The sequence below is a fragment of the Ochotona curzoniae genome, unplaced genomic scaffold, assembly GCF_017591425.1.
Source record: "Ochotona curzoniae isolate NIBS_2020 unplaced genomic scaffold, NIBS_Ocur_1.0 scaffold_3223, whole genome shotgun sequence".
Lineage (NCBI taxonomy): Eukaryota > Metazoa > Chordata > Mammalia > Lagomorpha > Ochotonidae > Ochotona > Ochotona curzoniae.
The window spans coordinates 6189361-6214444 of NW_024467108.1; the positions used below are offsets into that span (position 1 = coordinate 6189361).

General features: G+C 38.3%; 1 protein-coding gene across 3 annotated transcripts in view; it reads left to right on the forward strand.

The window, feature by feature from the left end:
• The window catches only part of ACER3 (alkaline ceramidase 3), a 132250-nt gene extending 110277 nt beyond the window's left edge, over window positions 1–21973 (forward strand). For all 3 annotated transcript variants that reach the window (XM_040964438.1, XM_040964439.1, XM_040964440.1), the window contains 4 exons: window positions 14965–15066; window positions 16464–16568; window positions 19850–19895; window positions 20380–21973. In XM_040964438.1, the coding sequence (XP_040820372.1) occupies window positions 14965–15066; window positions 16464–16568; window positions 19850–19895; window positions 20380–20433 (307 nt within the window). In that variant the 3' untranslated portion in view covers window positions 20434–21973. The remainder of the gene's footprint in view (window positions 1–14964; window positions 15067–16463; window positions 16569–19849; window positions 19896–20379) is intronic.
• The last annotated feature ends 3111 nt before the right edge of the window (window positions 21974–25084 follow it).

Below are 25084 nucleotides of genomic sequence, written 5' to 3' on the forward strand. Positions count from 1 at the left end.
GATACATCATGATAATCTGGTACACAAAGATACTGTGTAATGAACAATTAGAATTGCAGAGCAATTAGAATTTCCATCTCCTCAAAGATTTATTATTTCTATATGTTGGAATCCTCAGGCTCTCCTGGTTATTTTGAAACCTTTTTTAAAAATTAATTTAGATTTGAGTTACTCTTATGTCTTATAGACACTAGAACTAATTGTTTCCAGTTTGATATCTGTTGCCTAACGTCTTTCTGTCATTCCTGATTTTTAGTGACAGCTATTCTATTCCCTTCTAGAGAATTGTTTCTTCAGCTTTTAAAATGAATGAGAACATTCAGTATTTGTCTTTCTGTGCCTGAATTATTCCATGAAGTAATTGCTTGGTCTAGTCTGTTATTGAACATCTCACTTGTATTTTTTTATTTCATTAATTATATTCTTCAGCTGTGAGATTTATTTGGCTCATTTGGGAATGTCTATCTTTATTGAGTTTCTCAATCTGTTTTCCTCCCCTTCTTGAATTCTCTACCTGTATTCTCTTGCATCTCATCGTTTCCTTAGAATAATTATTTTGAATAATTTTTCTATCTTTTTGTAGATTTCCTCTATGTTGGGGTCTCTTTGGAGAATTTGTGAAAAGTTATTTTGTGCCTTTGGAAGTGCCATACTTCTTTGCTTTTTCATGCTTCCTGTATCTCTACATTGATGTCCATGCATTTAGTAATAATCACCTCTTCCAATTTTGTGGAGTAGCTTTCCCATGGAAAACTTTGATTTTAAATGGATTGTAGAGTATTGAATGGGAAGGTGCTTTGGGTTTGGTTTGAGAGTAGACACAGAAGAATAACCACTTGTTCAGCTGCAGTGAAAGAGCTTCCGTTGTCTAGACTGAATGTTCCCGTGGAAATAGCACCGAATCTTTGCAGTGACTATGGTCCCCATAGAGGCAAGTACTACTGGTAGTGCTGGTGGCAGCTAAAAGCCGGGAATATGGACTCAGAGGTTTGTCTTCAGGCCCCATGAGGCAATTGCTTAATGGCACTGGAGTCTTTGAAAGTGGCAGGTATACTGTCAGAGTTACAGGATATGAAGGGGTGTGTCCTCCAGTCTCCCAATGGCAGCAGAACCTCTGAAGGTGACAAATCCAGCCACAAATCCAGGACCGCAGGCTGTGGGGGTGCGGGTCCTAGAAAAGAATGTTGATGGCTGTGATGGCAGCCAAAGTACAGGGTCAGAGGGGAGTTGGGAAATGAGTCCTCAAACACCAGAGAATAAGTTCGCTTGGTGGTAGGGGCAGCCCCAATCCTCTGTTGGTCCACTTTTTTCCTGGTATTCAGGGTACTTTTGGGGATTGGGTGATTATATCACAGCTGCACAGCTGGGTCTAGTTGGGCATGTGAGGTTGTACCCTTTCCTGTGAGATATGGTCAAATATTTGTGAGAGATGCAATGGCTGCTTGCCCCCTGGAAAAGGAAGAACTTTTGTAGTGGTTCCCTACTCACTCCAGCTTCCTGCTAATGCAGACCCTAGGAGACAGCAGTGATAACTCAAAGAATTGGGTTCCTGCCACCCATGTGCGAATCCAGAGTGAGTTCCAGCTTTGGCTCTTCCCCAGTCCCAGCCATTAAGAGTTTGTGAAATAAATTCACCTCTCAAATTTAAAAAACAAAAAAAGTGAATTATCTTAAATGTTTTCTCTATATGTATTTAGAGGGCTACTCACATCAGACAATATTATGATTTTGCCTAAGTTGGAGTGCATACTTTAGCAAACTTCAGAGGAGAAAATGATTTATTTTCCTGTATTTTTCTCTTTGCATCATCCTTTATCCTCACTATTGTTCATATATGACTTTTTCATTTTTTCCTTTCTCCTTAGTGAACTTCCATACCTGTTTTTATTTTTATTTGAATTGGTTTTACAGGTAAGGGGTTGCTTATCTCAAATTTTTTAAGTTTTTCTGTGTCTTTAGTTTCCGAAGTTTGGATATGGCATTTTTCAATGCGATTATCTTTGGGTTTAACGTTGTTTAATGTCGACTCAGTTTTGTAAATGCATTATTTATACTTTCCTTCCTTTTTCTGAAGTTGTTGGTTTTTGGTTTTGTTTTGTCAGATTTAGAAATTTTTAGACAATATTTCATCCAGTACTTTTTAAGCCAGGCCCTCTTACTCCTCTTTCGAATCACAAGTAACATGAAACTTAGATCTTCTGTTATAGTCCAGCCAAAGCTCCTCCTGAACATCTTCTAGTAACATAACAAAGGAGGAGGGTCATCCTTAGCCTCAGGGCTGAGGTGTGAGTTCTACTGTCCCACTCTACAAGGCCTTTCTGGCTAAGCAGGGCAGGAATGCCTATCTCTCACCATGTGATCTCCATTAACATCACAGAGGTATATCCTTGTTACAACTCACCAGTAACTGAATTTCCAACTTACCAGTAGAGTTCATGCAACACCATCTGAGAAGATAAGAGTGCTCTGTTATTTCCACATGAAGATGGAGGTCGAGGCTACTCACATAGCCACCACAAAATCTTCAAGGAATACACAGCTTACTAATGCTCATTATTAGTAGGGAAATTAAGTCCCAGGTCCTCTCTGCTTGGCCTTCTCACCATTTTCCATTGAACCTTTTTAGCACAGGCAGTGGGCAATGGCTTAAACACTTGGGTGCCTTCATTTGAGGAGTGAATCAGCAAGGGCAAGATCTCTTGTCTCAGCCTTAATCACTCTCCACGTTTAAAAAAAAAAGTTTAATGAAAATGAGACTTAAAACAAAGGAACTTCTGACTTTAAAATAAAACCATTGAAAGGAAAAAATACTGTTTATAAGTCAAAAAGCAAATCAATACAGCTAAAAAGAGAATATACTGAAAAATAAGTCTAAAGAAATAAGCGAACAAGGTAGGTGTTGCAGCATAGTGGTTAAACCACTGTTTCAAACACCAGCATCTCATAAGAAAGATGCAAATTTGAATCTGAACTGCCCCACTTTTGATCTTGCTTCCTGATAATGTGCCTGGAAAGGCAGCTGAAGATGGTCAAAGCACTTAGTCCCCTGCCACCTGTGTAGAAGACCTCTTAAATGGAATTCTTTGCTCCTGCCTTCAGCAAGGTCCAGATCTGGCCCTTATCGTCATTTGGAGAGTGAACTAGTAGACATAGGTGTACACTCTCGCTGTTTGTTTTCTCTACCCCCATCATTCTACCTTTCAAAAAATAAAGTTCAAAAAAGGAAAAGTAGAAAATACTTTACAGAAATAACATGCATCTAATCACTGTTGCAAAATTAGAGAATAGCAAAAATGGGTAAACAAGAAGTCTTCAAAAAATAACAGATGAAAATTTCCTAGAATTAACAAATGACATGACTTCTCAGCTTCAAGAAAAATGTCAAGTACAGGTAGTATTAATAAAAAGAAATCTTTCTTAGCCATGGTAGATTTGATAAATCAGCTCACTTCTTCCAAGTATACTTTCCTACATTATCAAGGTAAAGAACCTTTTCTCTGCTAAGGATCATTTGGATATTAATAACGTCATTTGTGGGACAGAAGAAATCACCACCTTAAAAAGTGGGCCTGCTAATTACCTGTGGTTGCCTTGGCAAAGCCAGACCAAATGATTTCATAGACCTCAGGCATCCTTATGCCAGACATTCCCCCACCCTTGTGTAGATTCTTTTAAAAGTCACATTTCCTACATTGCTTTCCCAGGTAAGGTTCTAGATAGCATTCAGGTTCTGCCAACCATATGTATCACCTAAAGCTTGAATTCAGAACCAAACTGAGGAATAGAAGTGGTACTGTGCCAAGATCTCATTCCCAGTTTGGATCTAGGATATGCATCATGACTGGAGCAAACAGGTGTAATGCCAGCTTTCTGAAGGTAATGGGATGATGGATGTAGCAGTTGATCCAGAGGCTTCCCAATTCTTTAGTTTCCTAGTTAACAAGAGGAAAAAAAATCCTTTGGCAAGATTTTCTTTGATGTTCATGAACCTTTCCTGGAAAGCGTATTATCTTGCTTATCCGACATGTCCACTGAAATTTAAAGCATAACATTGTTTCTAGTATTTATACTTCAGCAGTTTCTCTTATCTGTACTTGCATCTAGGTCAGTGCTTATAAAAAAAAAAAAAAACATATAGAAGTTGCTGAAATCCAAGGAGAAAGATGATAGCATGTAGAGGTAAAAAGCAACACTGGAAGCCAAAACAATGGGCTGTTATCTTCTAAGCACTGAGAGAAAAATTAACCATCAGCTTAGAATTCTATATCCAAATATATCTCAAGAACTGGAGTTAGGTAAAGATGTTTAGAAACAAATAAAAATGGAGTTTGCCAGTAAAACAATCCCTAGCACATTAGCTGTGGTTTGCTTTTTAAGGAGGTTTTTTTTTTTTTAAGCTTGTTCATTATTTTCATTGGAAAGGCATATCTACAGAGAGAAAGATCCTCTGAGCTGATCCAAAGCCAGGAGCCAGAAAGCCTTCTCCGGGTCTCCACCAAGGGTACAGGGTCCCAAGGCTTTGGGCCATCCTCCACTGCTTTCCCAGGCTACAAGCCAGGAGCTGGAAGGGAAGTGGAGCATCCAGGATACGAACCAGTGTCCATATGGGATCCCAGTGCGTGCATAGCAAGGACTTTAGGCACCAGGCTACTGTGCTGGATCCAGTTTTGCTTTTTAGTTTTAGATATCCCCAGTCATCAATGGTCTAAAAATATAACATGAAAAATTCTAGAGATACACACTTGTGAGTTTTTAATTATACATCATCTGAGTAATGTGATAGAATCTTGTGCTATCCAGCATCCAGTTCTATCCTAGCCAGGATATAAATCATCCCTTTCTCTGCATATCCATGTTGGATAATTTATCCACCCATTAGTCACTTACTACCTGGCTAGACTAATAGATCAGATAGTCTGGTGTGACAGTGCTTGTGTTTCAGTAACTCTTTTTTATTGAATAATGACCCCAAAGCACCAGAGTAGTGATGATGGCCTTCAGATATAGTTTTCAAAAGAAAACCATAAAGCGATTCCATAAAGTTTAAATGCTCTCAGGAGTTAAAAAAAAATACAGAGCTCTCTCAAGCATGCATGCAATAATTATCAAAGCAACCTACTAGCTTTAGAGCAGAGCTCAGCACACTTTGAAGAATTGGTATCATGCACACATTTTCTCTATTAGTTTAAACAAAATAAATATAGCCCACATTTTTTAGAAATTTAAAACTATACTTCTACTTACCTGTGAGTAAAAAAGAGAACTCATAATGGGAAATTTTAAAACACTTAGAATGTAGTTATAATGGAAACAGTACGAATCAAGTAGGGAGTAGCTAATGTAATGGGGGGGAAGGATTTATGCTCTTGGATGTTTGCATCAGAAACAAACTATGTGTGAGTCTTTGGCCTTAACAACACTACAACACTGGTTGGGGTGCCTCTACTATCTCATATCACTGTGCGTAGTTTCAAGTCCCAGCTCTGCTCTTGACCTGGTTTTCCAACTTGCACACACTCTAGCAGCCAGAGGAGACAGCAATGCTGGCTGGTGTATCTGGGTCTCTACCACTTGTGTTGGAGACCTAGATCAGTTTCTAGCTCTTAACTTCAGCTTAACCTAACCCCAGCCCCAACCATTACAGACAATTAGGGAGTGAACCAATGATGGGAGTGCCCTTCCTCTCTCCTTCTCTTTCTTCCTCCACTCCTTGCTCCCTCCTTCTCTCTGCATCCTCCCACCCTACTTCCTCCATGTGTCTCTCAGATAAACAAATTTGTAAAAAATTAAAACTCAAAAAAATAACAAACTAAACATACAACTTCAAAAATTAGAAATCCAATCAGTAGAATAAATCTCAAGAGAGAAGATGGAAAGAATAAAAGACAACAACTAATGAATGAGAAAAAAAGACACACAATATTAAAGATCACCAGGTGTCTAATTTTGTTCCCTTCTGAAGCCCTACTAAGACTACAACAAAGGAATTTACTTAAAGTCTAAACCACAGACAACTCAATTGAAATTTAAGGCTGGACTACTGCTGACTTAACCACTCAAGAAAGCCAGATCTTAAGCCAGAAACCTTCAGTTTACATCGCAAAATTTTCTCAAGTATCAGGCAGTAGCAACACCAGGCAATTTAGAAAAGATGATAGAGAAGGAGTCTAGAGGAGAATTGGTTCAAAACTGTTTAAGAAGCTGATAATATCCATAGATCCCTTCACCCACTCCTTAACACTGAACAACTACAGATCTTTGAAGGTTTTTCTTTGGAAAGTCTAAACAATGTGTCTGGACTGTATTTCCCAGACACAGTTGTATAAACACCATCCTGAAACCAGAAAATTAGAATACCATTCTGAATGGTGACTGCAAGATTTCCAAGCATCTAATCAAGACTTCTGTTAGTAAATAACAGCAGCCTGAAAGACCTGAAATACTGATACTGGGATTCCCCACTGACTGACACAGCAAAATAACCCTACTAGGAATAAAGGTTGATACACCAAGACCTCAATCATATGCTCACAGCTTGTATTCACTTTTCTTAGCCTTTTAAAATGAGGAAATAGCAAATGTATGATGAATTCACCCAATGTGAAATATGGAAAGCAAGACAAATGATAAGAGGGAAGAAAAATCAACCTAAGAAACCAACTTACACGGGAAGAATGAAATTCAAAAACAATAAGTATCATTAACTCATGTATACCTATGAATTAAGAATAGGATGCTGTTTCAAGAAGGAAGTTTAAAGAGTTCCTTAAATACTTTAAAATTTTAAAAATACAATGAAAAGAAAGCCTAAAAGTTTGAGTGATACAGTTGAAGAATCCACACTAGTACAGGACAAAAAGAAATGAACAACAGAAGAGACACCCTAGGAATATTACTAGATCATGTTGAGCCAAAATAGAATAACCAACATAAAAAAGGAAAGAAGGGAACAGAAAAGAGAAGGAAGGAAATCATCAGAATCATTTGAGGAAATATTCTATGATGGAAGAACTTAAGCTATTAAATTGAAAAAAAAAATTATGCCCAGCACGATGAATGGAAATAGAGCCATGTGATTTTTGGATTCCACAGTTCACAGAATCGGGTGGCAGCTAGACATACAAAGGCTCATGGCTCAGAACTGCTTTGGATTTTCCCAATACTATAAACTAGAAGACATCAGATAAATGCCTCCAGATTTCTAAACAAAAGAGACTCCCGTAATATCCTGTGTTCAACAAAACTATTAGTTAAAAAAAAAATGAAGAAAATGTATTTCTATACCTTCAAATTTTAAGAAGAAAAAAGCTTATATCTTATAAACTATTGCTGAAGAACACATCCATCCCAGTAAGGGATGTGTTTCATCAAAATGAGACAGGCATGGGATACAGGACAGGAGATCCAACACAAGACAGAGGTGAAGGCAGTTCCCAAAGTGAAGGTAAAAGGAAGAGATACCCACACACCAGACTGGTCAAGAATGAAGCAGTGTAATTCCAGAGAGATTATTTTTGAGGACTTGCTATATTATGTGTTCTCATACCTGGTAACACAACAGGTAGGATGTCCCCAGAGTCTTATCTGTACTTAGCTTGCATGGACCGTGTGCTGATGATCTTACTCTCTCCTCCATGCTCTGCTACCTGGATAACCAAAGACATTCATTTCACCCCACAGAAGTTTTGCTTTGACCTTCTTCTGAAAGCTGAAGATTGGCCATGGTAAGTAAGTCTAGTGGCAGAAAACAGCAGTACTTTCCTCCCATCTCAGCACCTGGCCCACATTATTTCCTCCAGATGCCTTCACAGTGTTGAGCCCTGTGATTTCTGGAACTTACTCTTTTCTTCACCAAATGGAAATTGTGATAAACCCTGAAAAACTGAAGCCAGACTACTATATTCTTCAGGTTTTCTTTTGCAGATTTTTATCAGACAGTGCATTAGTGCTTTTTATGTATATGTTGCCAGGTTTGTGCTTTCCTGGTAATTTTTAAATTAATTGCCTCTTTTATTTATTTATACTTAAAATAACAAAATATTCCTTAAAAACTATTGTTGCCATTTATCATATTTTTAAAACATAGAAAGAAACTACATAGTCATAATAGATTTAAAGAAAGCATTCTGTAGAATTCAACATTTCTTATCTTGAAAATAAATTGGTAAAGTCAAAATCTGTGGGGCCAGCATTGTTGTGTCATGAGTAAAGCCACTGCCTGGGAAACGGGCATCCTATATGGGCGCCAGTTCAAATCCTGGCTGCTTCATTTCCAATCCAGCTGTCCTGCTAATGCTTTGCAGAAAGCAACAGAAAATGGCCCAAGTGCTTGGACCCACATGGAAGACCCAGAAGAAACTCCTGGATCCTAACTTTGGCCTGTCCCAGCCCTAGATGCTGCAACAATATGGGAAGTGAACCACAGAATGGAAAGATTTTTCCTTTCTCCACTCTCTCTCTCCCTCTTTTCCCCTCCAGCACTCTCCCTTCCTTCCTCCTTCCCTCCCTCTATGTTTGTAATCCCAGCTTTCAAATAAATAAGTAAATCTTTTAAAAATCAAAATCATTTACAAACTACTAGCACTAAAGAACTTAAAACTTTTTTCTTATGAATCTGGGAGGCAGGGATAGACTGATATACCGAGAGCTCCCATCAGCTGTGTAATATATTTCCCCCAATACCTGTAACCATGTAGGACCAGGAGCCTTGAAAACAATCCCTCACCCCACCTGGGAGGTAGGATCCTAATGAGCTAAACCATCACCATTGCCTCCCATGGTTTGCTTTATCAGAAAGCTGGGGTAGAGAGTCAGAACCAAGTACCAAATCCAGCTGCTCTGATATAAGAGGGAAGCATTTTAACTGCTGGGTTAAACCCCTTCTCCTGAAGCAAAGCACTCTTTACCTACAAACTCTTCAAAATATAATGCGCTTAGTCATAATGTTTTAAAATATTTACTTATTTATTTGAAAGGTAGAGTTACAGGAGAGGGGAAGAAACAGATAAGTATTCCACCCACTGCTTTACTGCTCAAATGGCCACTATAGCCAAGACTGGACCAAGCAGAAGAGAGCTTCTTCCAAGTCTTCCATGTGGGTATAAGGGCCCAAGCACTTGACCCATCTTCCACTACTTTCCAGGGCACATTAGCAAGGACGGCAACAGTTTGAAGAACAACCAGGTGTTGAACTGATGCCCATGCGGATTCCAGCATCACAGGCAGCAGCTTCACATGCTTTGCCACCAACCCCATGAGACTTTTTTAAATTTCCTTTAAAAGCAAAAATGAACAAGGCTTTATACATTTACCATTTCTATTCAACATTTTATAATTGAAGTCCTATCCAATGTGGTATTAGTAGATGATAACATAAAAAATAGTATAGAAGATGTACAGGGGAAAAAACTAGAAGCAATGACAGGATCATAGAATTCTAGGTATTACTCAAAAGTCATTCCTATAGACTATCAATGAACAATTGAAAAGTGAAATTTGTAAAAACATAACATCAAAAAACAGCAAATAACTCCACCAGGTGTGGTGGCCTGGCGGCTGAGGTCCTCACCTTGAATACGCCAGGATCCCATATGGATGCCAGTTGTAATCCTGGCAGCCCTGCTTCCTATCCAGCTCCCTGCTTGTGGCCTGGGAAAGCAGTCAAGGATGGCCCAAAAGCTTTGGCACCCTGCACCCACGTGGGAGACCTGGAGGAGGTTCTTGGCTCCCAGCTTCGGATCAGCACAGCACCAGCCGTTGCAGTCACTTGGGAAGTGGATCATTGGACGGAGGGTCTTTCACTCTGTCTCTCCTCCTCTCTGTGTGTCTGACTTTGCAATAAAAATAAATAAATCTTAAAAAAAACCCAGCCAATATTTAGGGATTACATTAACAAATATATACAAGATTTGTGCATAGAAAACTACAATATAGTTTTTTGCTGTGAGGAATCAAAGATCTAAATGGTTGGAGAGATATACCATATTATAATTATAAATCTCAATATTATTTAGTAAATTGTCAGTTCTCACAAACTGATATGTAAATTCCATACAATCACAAACAAAATCTTAGCAGGTGTTTTGGCAAAAAATGAGAAACTGTTTTTGACACCAATGTGGTAATGCAAAAGATCTAGAATAGCCAAAATAGTTTTGGAAAAGAGGAACAAAGTTAGAGGACTTAGATTATTTGATTTACTCTATGCTTCACCGATAAAGACAATGTGTTGGTAATGAATAGGAAATTTAGAACATTTAAAATTAAACCCTACACCCATACTGACCTAATTTTAGTAAATACATCAAGGTAATCCAGTGAGGAAAGGATCATTTTTTCAGCAAATTGTGTTGAAACTGGATATACTCATGAAAAAAAATTAACTTCAGCCTAATGCTATTATAAAACTTTAACAACAATGGATTATAACCCCAAGTATAAGTGTTAAAATTATGACACTTCAAGGAAAAAAATTAAAATTAGATTAGATATGGAGAGAACAACAAGGAAAGCTTAGAACCAGACAGGAAACGGGTCAGCTTGGACTCAATATACCTTACTAGGTAGGACACAGAGATTAGTTACTCCTCACTAAGGTAGTGAAGACTTCTCTGCACACCCCTCCTAAAACTGTTCTGCACCTCAATTGTTAACATATGCCTTGTTAGAGTTACAAGCCAGTTTGGACTATCCTAACATTCGCCAAGTTCAGTAAAAATTATGCTTCAGTACTATAAACTGCTAAATATAAAAATAAAAATAGACATGAGACAGCTGAATAGTACCCTATAACCATTTTAAGATGTATAGCAGCCAGTTGTATATAAACTAAAATTAAAATGTCAATGAAGTAGTCACAGGATGTGGTTAAGAGCTTGCATTTTCTAACATACTGGCCACTCAAAACCATGTCAATTAACTCCATAATGTTGTAAATTGTTTGTTGATGTTATGTTGGAGCTTTTCATTGGAGGGAATGATATTCTGCCAGCTCTACCTTCAGACCAGGGATGGTCTCCCAAGGAAATGGTTGAAATTATCTGTACAATAAGAAGCTGGACTCTATACATAATTCATGCTTGCAATGAAAAAACTGTGTCATAAAACAAAATTTTTAAAAAAAAAAGAAGTCCTTGTTCCAATAGCAACTTCATACCTCAATAAATCCTATTTTTTAGTTATGTGAAAATTCACTAATTAGGACACAGATACATAAAAACAAACTGTAAAGTGTTAAATTGAGCTTCATCAAAACTATAAACATTTTTTGTTCAAAAGACTATGTTGATAAAATGAAAGACAAGTCAATGACTTGGAGAAAATATTTGCAGTATGTATGTATATAACAAAGTATTTATTCAGTACACAAAGAAATCTGGTAACTCAATAATAAGGCAGATAATACTATTGAAAAAAGTATGTGATGGCAAACAAGTACATGAAAAGATGTTCAACAATATTAATCATTAGGTGCACATTAAAATCACATGACATACTGCTACATATGTACCAGAACAGCTAAAATGAAAAGGACTGACATCATACCAAATGTTGGCAAAGATAGAGGACAAATGGAACACTCATATGTTGGTAGTAATATAAAATGGTATAATGTTGTAGGAAAATAATTTCACAATTATCTTAAAAGGGTAAACATTTACCTGCTGTACAACCTGGCCATTCCTCTCCCAGCTATTTATCCAAAAAAAGTGAAAGCATATGTTCATGCAAAGTCTTATTTATTAATATTCATAGCTGCTCTACTCTATTTGTAAATAAGTAGTCAAAAATTGGAAACAATGCCTCCAGGATTTGAATAGATAAACCAATTGTGCTATATCCTCAGCAGTGAAAGGAAAGGAAATATTGCTATACCTAGCATGGGCGAATCCCAAACTCCTTGTCAGATGAAAGAAGTCATGCAGGAAAGAATATAAGTATGGTATGATTGTATTTATTCCAATCTTTAAAAAATGCAAACTACATTTTTAAAAGTAGTGGATGTGTGTTGTGACTTTAGTGATAGTTCCATGGATGTATATAGATACACACTTTAATCTATGCAGTTTAATGTAAGTCTATTATGCTTCATTAAAACTATAAAACAATAAAAATAAAAACTTCATTAAAACTATAAAACCATAAAAATAAAGCTACTTTCATTATTTTGAGTCACTAAATAAGCTTCAGCTTTTTCATCAACAAAGCAGAAAAAATATTATCTACTTGAAGAGTTTCAGGGTGTGTTGTGTGAGTGTGCGCACGTGTGTATTCACACCCCATCCAAATACCTGCATATCATTCTCCCATTCCCAAGTCTTGTTCTTCAAAGCATTCATAACCAATTATATATTGGTTGGTTATTTTCCCCAACTATATAATTCCTTGGGAGCAAAGTACTTTTTCTTTATTCATTGCTACTTTCCCAAGTGCTTAGAATAGGGTTTGGTAAAGAATTTTCAACATGTACAAAGATACAATAAGAAATTCATGGAAATGAAACTAACAGATAAGTTCAGGAGTAGGCATTTGGCCAAGCAGTTATGCCTCCAGTTAGAACATCCCAGATTGGAGTACCTAGAATCAGTCATGACATTGGCCCTTGATTTCAGTTTTCCTACTAAAAGTAGACCCCAGAAGGCAGCAAAGAGGACTCAAGTAATAAGTTTCTGCCAGCCACATGAGAAGCCTGGGTTGAGTTTCCATCTCCTGGCTCCCAGTCATGACCGTTGCAGGTATTGGAGGTCAGGGGGTCAGCAAGCAGATTCCAGCTCCTCATCATCCCTTTTATTTTCTCTGTCTCAGGTGAACATTTTAAAAAATAATACAAGTTGTTTTAGTGTTAAAAATTTGAAGCCAACAGTTTCTTCAATTAATGTGTTTTTCATGAACTTTCTGAATTGCTCTATATTATTGATGTAATGTGTGTGTGTGTGTGTGTGTTAACTAGAGTACTTGACATTAGAGTATGTAACTCAACCTGTGTTGATTCAAATTTACCACCCATGGATAAGAAAGCTGTGGTTCATTTACTCCATGGGATACTACTCAGCTATTTAAAAAAACGAAATGCATTTCTTTGTGGTCAGACGGGCCCAATTGGAAACCATTATGCTAAGGGAAATGAGCCAATCCCAAAAGGTTAAATACCACATGTTTGCCTTAATTTAAGATGAAATAATGTCAATCTGAAGAATAGTACCTGTAAATTGTAATACTATCAACCTCAAACAGCCTGTATCACATGCAATGTTATTGTGATGTGAACCAACAATCAATGTGAGTCAGACTGCTTATGACCTACATCAAAGGATTGTAATTATACTTTTAGACCCTATGCTACTCGGAAATGGGGCGGGAAGGTAGAGATGTCTTCCATCTCCTTAGAATATGTGAGGATGATGTGAAGTATAACCTATCAGGAACATATAGGTGGAATCTAGAACGATCCTGACAACCTCTTAACAGGAAGTCATATGCACAGAGCAGGGGTGCCCCAGAGTAGAGCAGGTGGACAGGAGGAGGCTTGTATCCCAACCGTAGAGAACCCTGGATCCTCACCAAGGACTACATCACAACGGCCAAGGAGACCACTGGGAATTGGAGAGCCTTCGGAGGCCGAAAACTCTGAGGTCATCCACCCACGCTTGGATCTACCACATGGGATGAAAGAAGCCCAAATCCTTCCTTGCAGGATCCAAGGTTATCAGAACAACAGCCAGGAGCCCTGAGTGGTCCATAGAAACAGAACAGTAAACTTCCTTCAGGACTAGGGAAAGGAGCTTTCTCTGGTCCTTATTTAGTTCAACTTTGGATCCCCATCCTCTATTGCAATGACCATCAGGGTCGCTCCGGAGCACCACCCCCCCCCCAAAAAAAACTAACAAAATTAAAATAGAAAGAAAACAACAAGGAAAGCTTAGAACCAGACAGGAAATGGTCAGCAAGGATTCACATAAACCTTACTAGGTAGGACACACAGATTAGTTACTCACTGGGCAGTGGAAGATTTCTCTGCACACCCCTCCTAAAACAGTTCTACAACTCAACTGTTGACATATGCCTTGCTAGAGTTATAAGCCAGTTTAGACTATCCTAAAATCTGCCAAGTTCAGTAGAATTATGCTTCAATGCTATAGACTGCTAAAAACTAAAGTGAGGATAGACACGAGACAACTGAATGTACCCTTTAGCCATTTTAAGGTGTATAGAAGCTGGTTGTATATAAACTAAAATCAAAATGTCAATGAAGTAGTCACAGGATGTGGTTAAGAACTTGCATTTTCTAACTTATTGGTTACTCAATACTATGTCAATTAATTCCATAATATTGTAAATTGTTGTTGATGTTAAATTGGGGCTTTTAATTGACTGAGATGATATTCTGCCAGCTCTACTTCCAGACCAGAGATGGTCTCCCCTAGAAACCATTGAATGTATCTGGACAATTAGATGCTAGACTTTTTGCTTGATATATACTTGCAATGAAAGAATCTCAACTGAATTTGATCTGTAATACTGCAACAAGGTGGAGGAATCTATCATGGGGGGCAGGGAGGACACGGGGAGGGGCTGGAGAAATCCTAGAGCCTATGAAACTGTGTCACATAATAATAAAAATAAATTAAATAAATTAGAACAAATTAAATAAAAAGCTTCTGTGTGTTTAAACAAACAAATAAAAAATAAATTTACCACCCACCACATCTCCTCTTTGACACTGAAAAATGTTGTTGGACACTTTCAGTTGCCTTTCTTACATACTTAGCAAAGTCTTGGAGGTCTGTTCTTTGTCAGTGCCTTTTAATGAGTAAATACAGTAGGCATATTTATTACAGAATGTAAAGGATAGGCTTAATTTTAATACTAATGAAAACTTTCCTTCTCATAAAGGTGTTAACTTCAAGCTTTGTCTGTGACATGACCTAAGAAAAGTTTCCCTTTGTTTTCTTTTTCCCTCCACAGGGTCTATCCATGGCTTAGAGGACTGGGTTATACCTCCTTAGGTGTATTTTTATTTGGATTTTTATTATGGAATATAGATAACATATTTTGTGTGTCACTGAGGTAAGACAAAACTTTCTATTCCTTGAGAAATATGTTTAGAAAATTTTTTATGAACATAGAGTTTACTATGCCTGTAGAAATAATAGTGACCTGAAATGGATTTTTACCATTGTTGACATTTAAAAGATGGATGCACCTCAGTAACATTCTGGGAATACCTATTTAACATACCTGAAAGTTTGGAGAATACCTCATAATGTCTGTAGGGCCTGGGTTTTTATGTATTGCATCTCAGAACTTTTGCAGCTCATCATATTTTAAATGTATTTTTGGAATCCATTTCATCATCTTTCTTGAATAATTAGGAATGATTTATAATAAAATAATAGAATGTATTGGATTTGCTTCAAAGTAACATGAAAGGTAGAAGTAGATGAGAGTTTAGATGCCACAGATTGACAATAAGCTGGTAAGTTGTTGAAGTAGTGTAACCAGTACATTTCATTTTATCTACTTTTGTGTTGTTTGAAATTCTTTATGGCAGAGAGTTAAACAGGTAATTGTAGACATTCAATGAGGACATACAAGCCACATGTCATGCTTAGAAAACAGAGATCTAGATGAGGGCTTCTGAATGAGAAAGGAGCATACCCCACAAAGCTTTTCATCTGCTGAGGGAGAGAGCATCACCCCTGGGAAGGAACCACTAAGAAATAATGTCGGCTCCTGGAGATAGGAATCATCTCAGAAGTCTCAAGTAAATAGTAATGCCATGGTATGCATTGAATCAGAAGATCTAGACTTTGGGACTCAGCTGTCCCTAGCTAACTGACTTGGGCAACTCATTTAAAAGTTTCTGAATTTTAGATTCCTACTCTATAAAGTAAAACTAATATCCTCCCCAAATAATCACTGACTATGAAGTGAAATGACACCTATAAAAGGACTTTGTAGTATGTATGGTACTATAAGAGGTGACATTTGTTTGTAGTATAAAAGAAAAGTGTGTATCCAGGTAAGTCTGTAGCTGATTAGAGTCATGTTTGCCAAAATATGTTCCAGAAACACGTGTTCCACAAAGTATTAATAAGAATTACCTGAAGAATGTTCATAGATTCTTCATTTATCTGAAGAGAAAGGAAAGATAAACTATGTTATTTACAGTAGGACTTTTCAAAGCCTTTAATCTGTTAACATGTATTAAAAATCTAAGACAGTGACTAACTATATGATGTTTGTCATATTTCTTTTACCTCAAGAATTATTTTCTCAAGAAATTTTTGCCAGGAATATTATTTTTCAAAATACATTGTGGAAAACAACATGGTGGACTATAGCAGACTTAAGGAAATTAAATAATAACCATATTTGAGAATGTTATTTCAGAGTGTTCCAAGACTGCCAGCATTAGTTACTAAATATTTTTAAATTTTAATGTGATTTTCCCTTCTACCCAGGAACTTTAGAAAGAAGGTGCCACCTCTCATAGGTGTCACCACCCAGTTTCATGCGTGGTGGCATATTTTAACTGGCCTTGGTTCTTATCTTCACATCCTTTTCAGGTAGGAAACAGAATTTTTTAAGCCCAGTATTGAAGTAGCTTGTGTTTTGTTCTGCTTTGTTTCCTTTACTCATTGGCTAGGATGGTGTATATATGAAATGTTAGGAGACAAAATCAGCAGGAAGCTGAGAGATCTTCCATCTAGAAATTCAGAAGTGGAACAGCCAGGGACTGATCCAGTGCCTGTGTGGGATGCCAGCATCCCAGGTGGTGGCTTTAACACGCTACACTACAACACCAGTCCCGAGGTTCACATTTGTAAAATCCAGATATTATATTCCCAGGAATTTGTCCCAAATAAATAATCCATAAAATTGAATGTATGTAAACACAAAAATGTTTATCACAATGTTACTTAATTTAGTAAAAACAACAATAGAGTGATCCAAAAGTTAGGACAGAATCATAAAGTAAGTTTTAGAATGCCCTTTTTTCAACCATTTGACATTGTAAATATAAAAATTTTATAGCAACATAAAAGATACCATAATTTTTAAGTCAACTAAATGAAAATCTTTATTGAAAAATGAAAAATTAATTTGCATATGAGGGAAAAAAAGAGGCCAGCACTATGGCACAGTGCTGCACCTCATGTTGCCACCACCTGCAACATGAGAATCCTGTATGGATGCCAATTCAATGCCCAGGGACTCAACTTCTGATCCAGCTCCCTGCCAAAGTACCTGGGGAAGTGGTAAAGATGCAGATGGAGTTTCAAGCTCCTGGCTTCAGCCTTGCCCAGCCCTGCTGTTGCAACCATTCAGGGAGCGAACCAGTAGATGGAAGGTTTCTCTATCTCTTCCCCTCTCTCTCTAACTCTGTCTTTCAAATAAATAAATAAATAAATATTTTTTTTTAAAAAAATAAAGAAGAGTAGCACAAGGAAACTCTCAATATTGATGAACATGTTTATTACTTTGTTGTGATATTTTCAGGTGTGTATGCATATGTCCAAACTCATGAAATTATGTAAATTATGCAATTTTTATATCAATTGTGAAAAAAATGGATTTAGAACTGAGGTGTAGTAACTTAACTATCATACATAGTACAACTAAGTAGCAAGAAAAGCCTAGATAACCAGTGTCAGCAGTTAAGCAAGCCTAACTATAAATGCTATAATAAAGGGAAAGATAATTTTAACAACTTTATGTGATGAATAGTTCTGTATGTCTCAAACTTTCCATAGAAATAGTTTGATTTTTAACACAAAGCTTCATTTAGGCAGAGGACATTATTTATTTATATCTATGTATACTATCTCCTTTAGTCTGCATAATGATCCCCTAAAGTGGTCGTTTTATTCCTGGAGAAAGAAGTCAGAGGGGGAAGTACTTCGCAGATGATCTCATGGCCAATTAGTGTTATTACCTGGATTTGAGGCCAGAATTTTCTTTCTTCCTAAATCAAGGGTGAGGAATCTTTCCTCCATTAGGGGCCATTGGATATTTATAGCATCATTCATGGGCCAATTATCAGCTTAAAAATTAGCCTACCACTGATTTATTAAATGCTGATTCCTGCCTGCATTTGCCTTGGCAGGGCCAGACTAGATTTTTCGAGAGTTTTCTACATCCCTGCACCAATGTCAGAAACCTTCCTTCTTCATTTGATGAAGGAAGCTGGGGCCTAAAGAGAAGTGACTTGTCCAGGATCTACTTAACAGTTGGCTACACAAAACCTGTATTCAGACCCTGCTTCTGCCCCTTACTAGCTGTGGTAACTTAAAAGAAATAGCTTACCTTTCTTGGACCATTTCTTATATGCAAAGTGAGATGATTAAAGCCCATCTAGTAGGTAGTTTAAGAATAAAATATATGTAAAGCTCTTGGTCAAGTACCACTCCTTGCATTAAAGGAGTCCTAGAATCACAGAATGCAGGGCTTCTCTGCCCCCAGTTCATGATTCTTTCCTAAAGAGAAGCAAAAACAATAGAAAGTTTATTTTAGAAATTGGCATCTGAAACATACTACTAAGGTTGTATTTCAAACAGGAGGCAATTTCCTATTGTTATTTTTAATTCAATCTTTCTGAAAGCCAAACTGAGGGAGAGACAGAAATTTTGCATTCATTGGCTCATACCCCAGTGCTCATAAAAGCCAGGTGTGATCAGGCCAGAACTATGATGCTGGAACTCCATCAGGGTCTCCCACATAGGTGGCAGGAACCCAGGTACTCAAGCCATTATCTGCTCTTACCCAGATTGCATCTGTAAGAAGCTGGAGCAGAAGCTGAGGAGCTGGGACTTGAACAGGCACTGTGACAGGGGACACAGTTGTCCTCTAAATGGAAGCTTAATCAGCTGCACCATGACACCCGCCCTGACACTTATTAACAAAATAGTATTTGAGGGCAGCTGTTTAGCCTAGCTGTTGAAACACTGCTAAGGATACCTATGTCCTAAAATGGAGTGCCTGGGTTCAATTCCTAGCTCTGACTCCTGACTCCACCTTTCTACTCATGAGGATCCTTGGAAGTATCAGTAATGGCTCAGGTCATTGGGTTCTTGAGTCCCTGCTACTCATATAGGAAAACTTGAATCAACATTCCAACTTCTGTCTCCCAGCTTCAGCTGTCAAAGTCTCTGCCATTGTTGCCATTTGGGAAATAAACTAGCAGATGGGAGCATCTCTCTCTCTCTCTCTCTCTCTCTCCCCCTCCCTCCCTCCCTCCCTCCTTTCCCATTACCTTCTCCCTCCCTCCCCTACTCCTTCTCCCTTACAATAAAATGATAAATATAACTGAATCATATGCCAGATACTTTGTAACACTACTTTTAGACTTTGATCTAACCTCCAGAGGTGACTCACTTAAAGGGTGCTATGAAGAAGACTCTGTTACCTTCCTGGTTATCCTCTGTACCTGCATTTAACCCTCCAAACTACAACACCAACCCTTATACCTGTATTTAACCCATATAGAGCTGACAGACCGATTTCCAAAATACCCAAAGAAACTCTACCTTAATCCTTATACCCCAGAACTGAAGGATTCACTAATTTCAATTGGAATCAGATCAAGCATTTAGTGGATCACTCATTACTAAGGTACAGGCATCCTTCAGTCTATGAGCCAATCATTTCTGTCTTCCTTAGCATCTTGCCAAATGTTCTGCATGGAGTAGCTGCTCAAAAAAACATGGTAAATGAGCAAAAAAGAAATACGCCCGTGTTATTTTTTCCTTTGTATATTGGAAGCACTCTGGTTAAAGTGGTCAGTGTGCCAGTTTGCATGGATTAAAGATTAGTCTGAAGAACTTTCCCTCTCTCCCTTTTCTTTCAGTTTATATACAAGAACACTTTACCTAAGATACAGACCAAAAGTGAAGGTAAGTCCACAAGTGCTGTGTGTGCATGTGTGTTGGGGGAAGGAGAGACTTTGGCAGAATGGGATGAAGGACGAAGAAGACAGAAGGAAACAGAGAGCCAGTGGGGGGAGCAGAGGCCTTGGAACCAAAAGGCATTGAATCTTCCATCTTCCATTTACGACTATTAACGATCCTAGAAAAGTCTCTCCTCCTTAAACCTTGAAGCAACTTACTTCAACAGTAAGAGGGAGCTATTAGCTGTTTTTAGGATCATGGAGGATTTACATGCCCAGCTCCATGTTTGAAAATACATTTAAATATATTAAGTGAAAACACGTTCTGAGATGGGATGCAAGTCTGGAAGGAGTACAGGCCTCTAATGTCAGGACAATCACTAGCAAACCAACCAAGCACTGTCTTAGCCCTACAGATTTATTCTTATGCTGAGAGATGGCATGCCACAATTTGAACTACTCTCATTCTGCCCTAACTTATTTCCAAACAGTTTCTCTTCGGAATCTGGCCAGTGATCATGTTTGAGCCTCTCAGGAACCACTGATGAATTATTCTACCAAGAACTAAAATATACCTACCATAAGCCTCGCAGAAGGAATAAGAAAATCCTTAGAGATCTTCATGTTCAAATATATCATGTCCATCGCAATAAAGGAGGCCTTTTCTGATTAACGCTGCCAGCCACACAGAACATGACGAATGGGACCTGCTGGGTGCTTAGCTCATGGCTTTATCTCATCCTAAAATGTTTATGAAGAAAGAGAGAATGATATGTATGTACATACTTGAATGCTGGGGTAATTGAGCTTTTCTTAACAGATTAACAGTTTGTACTGGATATAGGAAGTTAACTATTTTCTGGTTTTTTTTTTTTAACAAAAGTTGTATGTAAATTATAAATTTCCTTAATATTTGATTAATAATGAAAACAATGATCTAAGGATTGATAAAACCCCATATGCAGGTGGTCAGCTTCAGCCAGCACTTGTCATGTGAACCTCTTGGATCATTTTCCAAGATAGGAAAAAAAAGCCAGCTGCAGGATTCTGGGGAGTTCTTCCCCGCATCCCAGTGCTGGCCTGAGTGTTGTAAACAGCTCGGCCTTGTCACCAAGTTTCATGCTTATCACTTCCCAGATAGCCATGGGCTCTGGATGGCCATGTGTGCTCACAGTTGAGACCTTTCTGAAGCCCATGGCACCTGCAGGAGCCCTGCCATCTCAAGGTGGTAGCTGTGTTCCCTTGGATCTTTGTAGATCTTCAGGTTGCCGCTGTTCTTAGGACTAGACAAACATGACGGTGATGTGGACTATCTGTACTCCATCTCAGTAGCATAATTTGCTGAAATTATCAGGGAATAACAGAAAGCTGACCTTTGAAATTTTGCAGTATTTTCCCCGTCTCTGAAAATGTTCTGGTTATGCCCAGGCAAGTGTAACAGGGTAACTAGTAAAGGATACTGTTTACATAAAGCTGGTTGAAAGATCTGTTCCTTTAGTTCTGGGAGGGAGTAGATAAAGAGTTGAGGGCAGCTCTAAGTTATAACTTGAGGAGTACCTGAACAGGAGGTGCTAAGAAATGGTAGTAAAAGCTCATTGTAAGGCAGCTAGTTTTAACTCAGATTTAAAGATATACCAAATTGAATCATTTTTTCACAAATGGAAAAAAAAGAAGGTGCAGATACTTAAAATATAATGATGAAATCCTGAGTATCTGCTTAGAAGAAAAATAATGTTTTTTTTTTCTGATGCACAGGTAGTAAATACTTCTTTGAGTTTTTCATTATTCACTAAGTAGCGCGGGGCAAATTTAAAACCAAGAACTATTCCCTTGTCCTACTTGCCTTGCTATGAGCCTGTCCCTTAGCACACCAACATGCCACCAGCCGAATGCTTCCAGCTTTGGGATCCTCTGGCCAGAAAAACACTGGCACACGTATACCTGGGAAATTTGGATCATGACATAAAACAACCATTCCAGTGTACAGTCCAAATGATTTCTTTCTCGTTTCTCAAAGTTGACCTCCAGCCATATTTCAGCTCCAATTACCTGGACTACCAGTCATTGAACTCTTGAATTAATTAACCAGTTTCCTACCATTACTTTTCATCCAGGCTTAATCCTTCATAGCGAACCCACAGGTAGAAACAGACACTCCATGACCGCACTGCCAGACCTTGTCAAGCACTGACAGACAGAGATTCTGCAGACTGAGATCAGCGGAGTGGTTTGCTGAGTGAGGGATTCAGCTGCCATCACTCTTAGTAAACTCTTGAATAAAGTTGTCCAGTACCTTATTGGAAAGGCACCCGTACCCCTGGATGACCTGTAAGACTGTGGCCAATCCTTCAGTGATGCTAGTTTCTAATGTAGAACATTCAGCATGAAAGCTCAGCATATAACGTCTTAGATGTGTTGAGCATACAAAAGCCAGTCTCTTCATTTTCCACATCAGCTTGTTCCTCACACAGTAGCTCTTGATAGCAACTAAAGTAAATACTCTAGGTTTTACATCTATATAACTGCTGACCTATGGGATGTTGCTAAACGACCTTTATTTCAGTGGTTTTCTTTTTACCCGCTAGTATTCTGGGTGGATTGCTCCCCATCTCTCCAGTCTGTTTTCTTGAAAATCTTCCTGTTTACTAAAGTACACAGAAACCCAGTTTCCTACTGAACATGTCTCTTGAAATGGAACGTGCTCCTCCCTGAACCCTATTGCGAAGTCTCTTTAAAGCATCTGCTTTATGAGGGCGTAAGAGAAGCAGTTTGCTTATACATTTCAGTATTCCTCTTGTACTGCCATCTGTTTATTTCACTAAGGGAAACTAAAGTAATGTTACCTTTCTTCTTCTTTTTTTTTTTTTTTTTCAGGAAACTCTAAGTGAAAGGTGTTGGGGTTGTGCTTTGCCTCTCTAGCCACCCCTCCCTACCTTGGAGCTTTTATGAGATCCCCACCCCTGAGGTAGTCTCATTTTTCCTTGTGATAATGATTTGCTTTTGAATAATCTGCAAATGAGAATCCAAGTAACAGAAGTAGACAAATACTGTGATTTAAACATAATGTAAAACTTCAGTAAGTCTGAATTTTGTGTATGCAAAAAGGAATTTTCTTATGCTAAGGAGAGGAGGTGTAAATCAAAATCAAGAAACCAATAACTTTCTGCATATAGTTCATGAAAATCTTTTGAATGTCTCTATTAAGTTCTGTTATAAAACGAATGTCCCTAACAGTATGTGACAATTTGAACATTTTTTTTGGAGTTACATGAATCCCCTAATATTTTGTCCTTGAAAGAAATTACTTACTGCTTGACAGTTTTAGCTCCCACTCCATATTTACATGATAGGAAGTTTTTTTGGCCCCGTAGCTTATCATGTACCACTGGACAAGCATTTCTATAAAACTGATATTCCAGAAAGAATCAGTCACTGGAAATTGCAACTGTGGCTTTTTGCAGATCTACCTCTGTTTAAATTCTTTATCCTGTCAATGCTATAACATGTTGTCTTGTTTTTTTTAATATCTAAAATTATGTTTTAATTGCTATGGTCTAACGATTTGGAAATAAGAATTAAAATGTAGTTAAAAGTTGGGCAAGCATTTGGCCCAGTAGTTGAGAAGCCTGTGCTCTTCCTCCAAGTACCTGCATTTGCTTGCCAGTCTGGGAAACAGTGATACCAGCTCAAGGAGCTGTGTTCCCACTACCCACACGGGAAATTCAGATTGTGTCCCCGCTGTCAGCTTTGGTTACTGGCCATTTTGGACATTTGAGAAGTAAACCAGTGGATGAGCGTGTTTGTTCATTCTCTTTCTGCCTCTCAAAGAAAATAACTTCTTTCAAAGTTATACCCTTTTATGGAGGAGCTATAAAACTGAGAAAAGGAAGCATGTCACAGTGATCCCAGCTGACAAATCCCAGTACTGTTTTTAAACTCCTGCACTTCCTTCAAGAACCAGGAGAAACTTTCTTGCCTAATGTCTAACTGTCATTGTGGGGCTCGGGGAAGGGTCATTTCCACACTGCCGAAAGTCTGTATGGACATGCCACTGGACTTACCCATTTCTTCAAGATCGCAAGCCCACCCAGCTTTTCTCTACTCAGATTAAGAGTCATTTGAAATTAAACCAAAGATAAAATTCTGATTTTACCCAGTAAACTTTTAAACATTGACAGTAACATGTAAATGATAATAACATTTCACCAAGGCATCGGCCTTTCTCTGATGGGCAGTTAGAAGGGAAGAAACCACTGAAGAATTCAAGCAAGGTCTTCAGAATCTAGTGCTGCCGATTCACACTCAGCCATCATGTCTACCACTGCCGCCCAAGTCTTCATTTTTCAGCAAACCCAGCAAGTTACTACCTGTTTTAGAAAAAAAGTGGACAAGAGTATTTCCCACTAAAAACCCAGAACATCCAAATTAACAAACTCAGTTACAGGTCTGCAGGTGACCTAAAGTTCTCCAGCCATTTATCTGAGCAGCTGTCAGTATTACTCCATCAACCACAGCTCATCATATACCCTGCAATTGTCCCAAGTTTCTTTTCCACTGTTACTAATGACCCACTTCACTGCTTTAAAGAGCACAACATGGTAATTAAACTGTATCTAGTCACTGGTTCCTTAAATGCCCAGAGTAGGAACCCGCATTTGACATGTTTCCCAGCTCTGGCTCCTGATTCTGTTTCCTGCTAATGCAGACACTGAGGGGCAGCAGTGATGGCTCAAGCGATTGGGTCCCTGCTTCCAATGGGAAAACCTGGATTGAGATCCGAGTGGCCTTCAGCTGCCAAGCCCGTGGAAGCTTTTGGGAAATAAATCAGTGGCTGGAAGCTCCTCCTCCCCACCACCTTCTCCTTCTTTCTGCCTCTCAAAAAAATATTTTAAAAAAAAATTTTTTAATTCAAGAAATGTTGGAAAGCTTCTGAAACCTTCCCAGCACTTCCTAGACAGATCTGCCGGTCATCACTTTTAAATGAGGATCTCAGAATTATCTCTTAAGATTATATCAGGGCACACTTACTACATCTTTTTAGCATATAAATATGAGTCCCTAATACTTCTCCTTTGGAGACCACCTGTACCTAAAGCAGAATGATTAAAAAAACCGGAGTGTCAGAGGGCTGCCACCCACCAGCCAGACCCATTCTGCAGCTGTTTGGCCTAAAGGGGAAGAGTGGTTAGTACATTT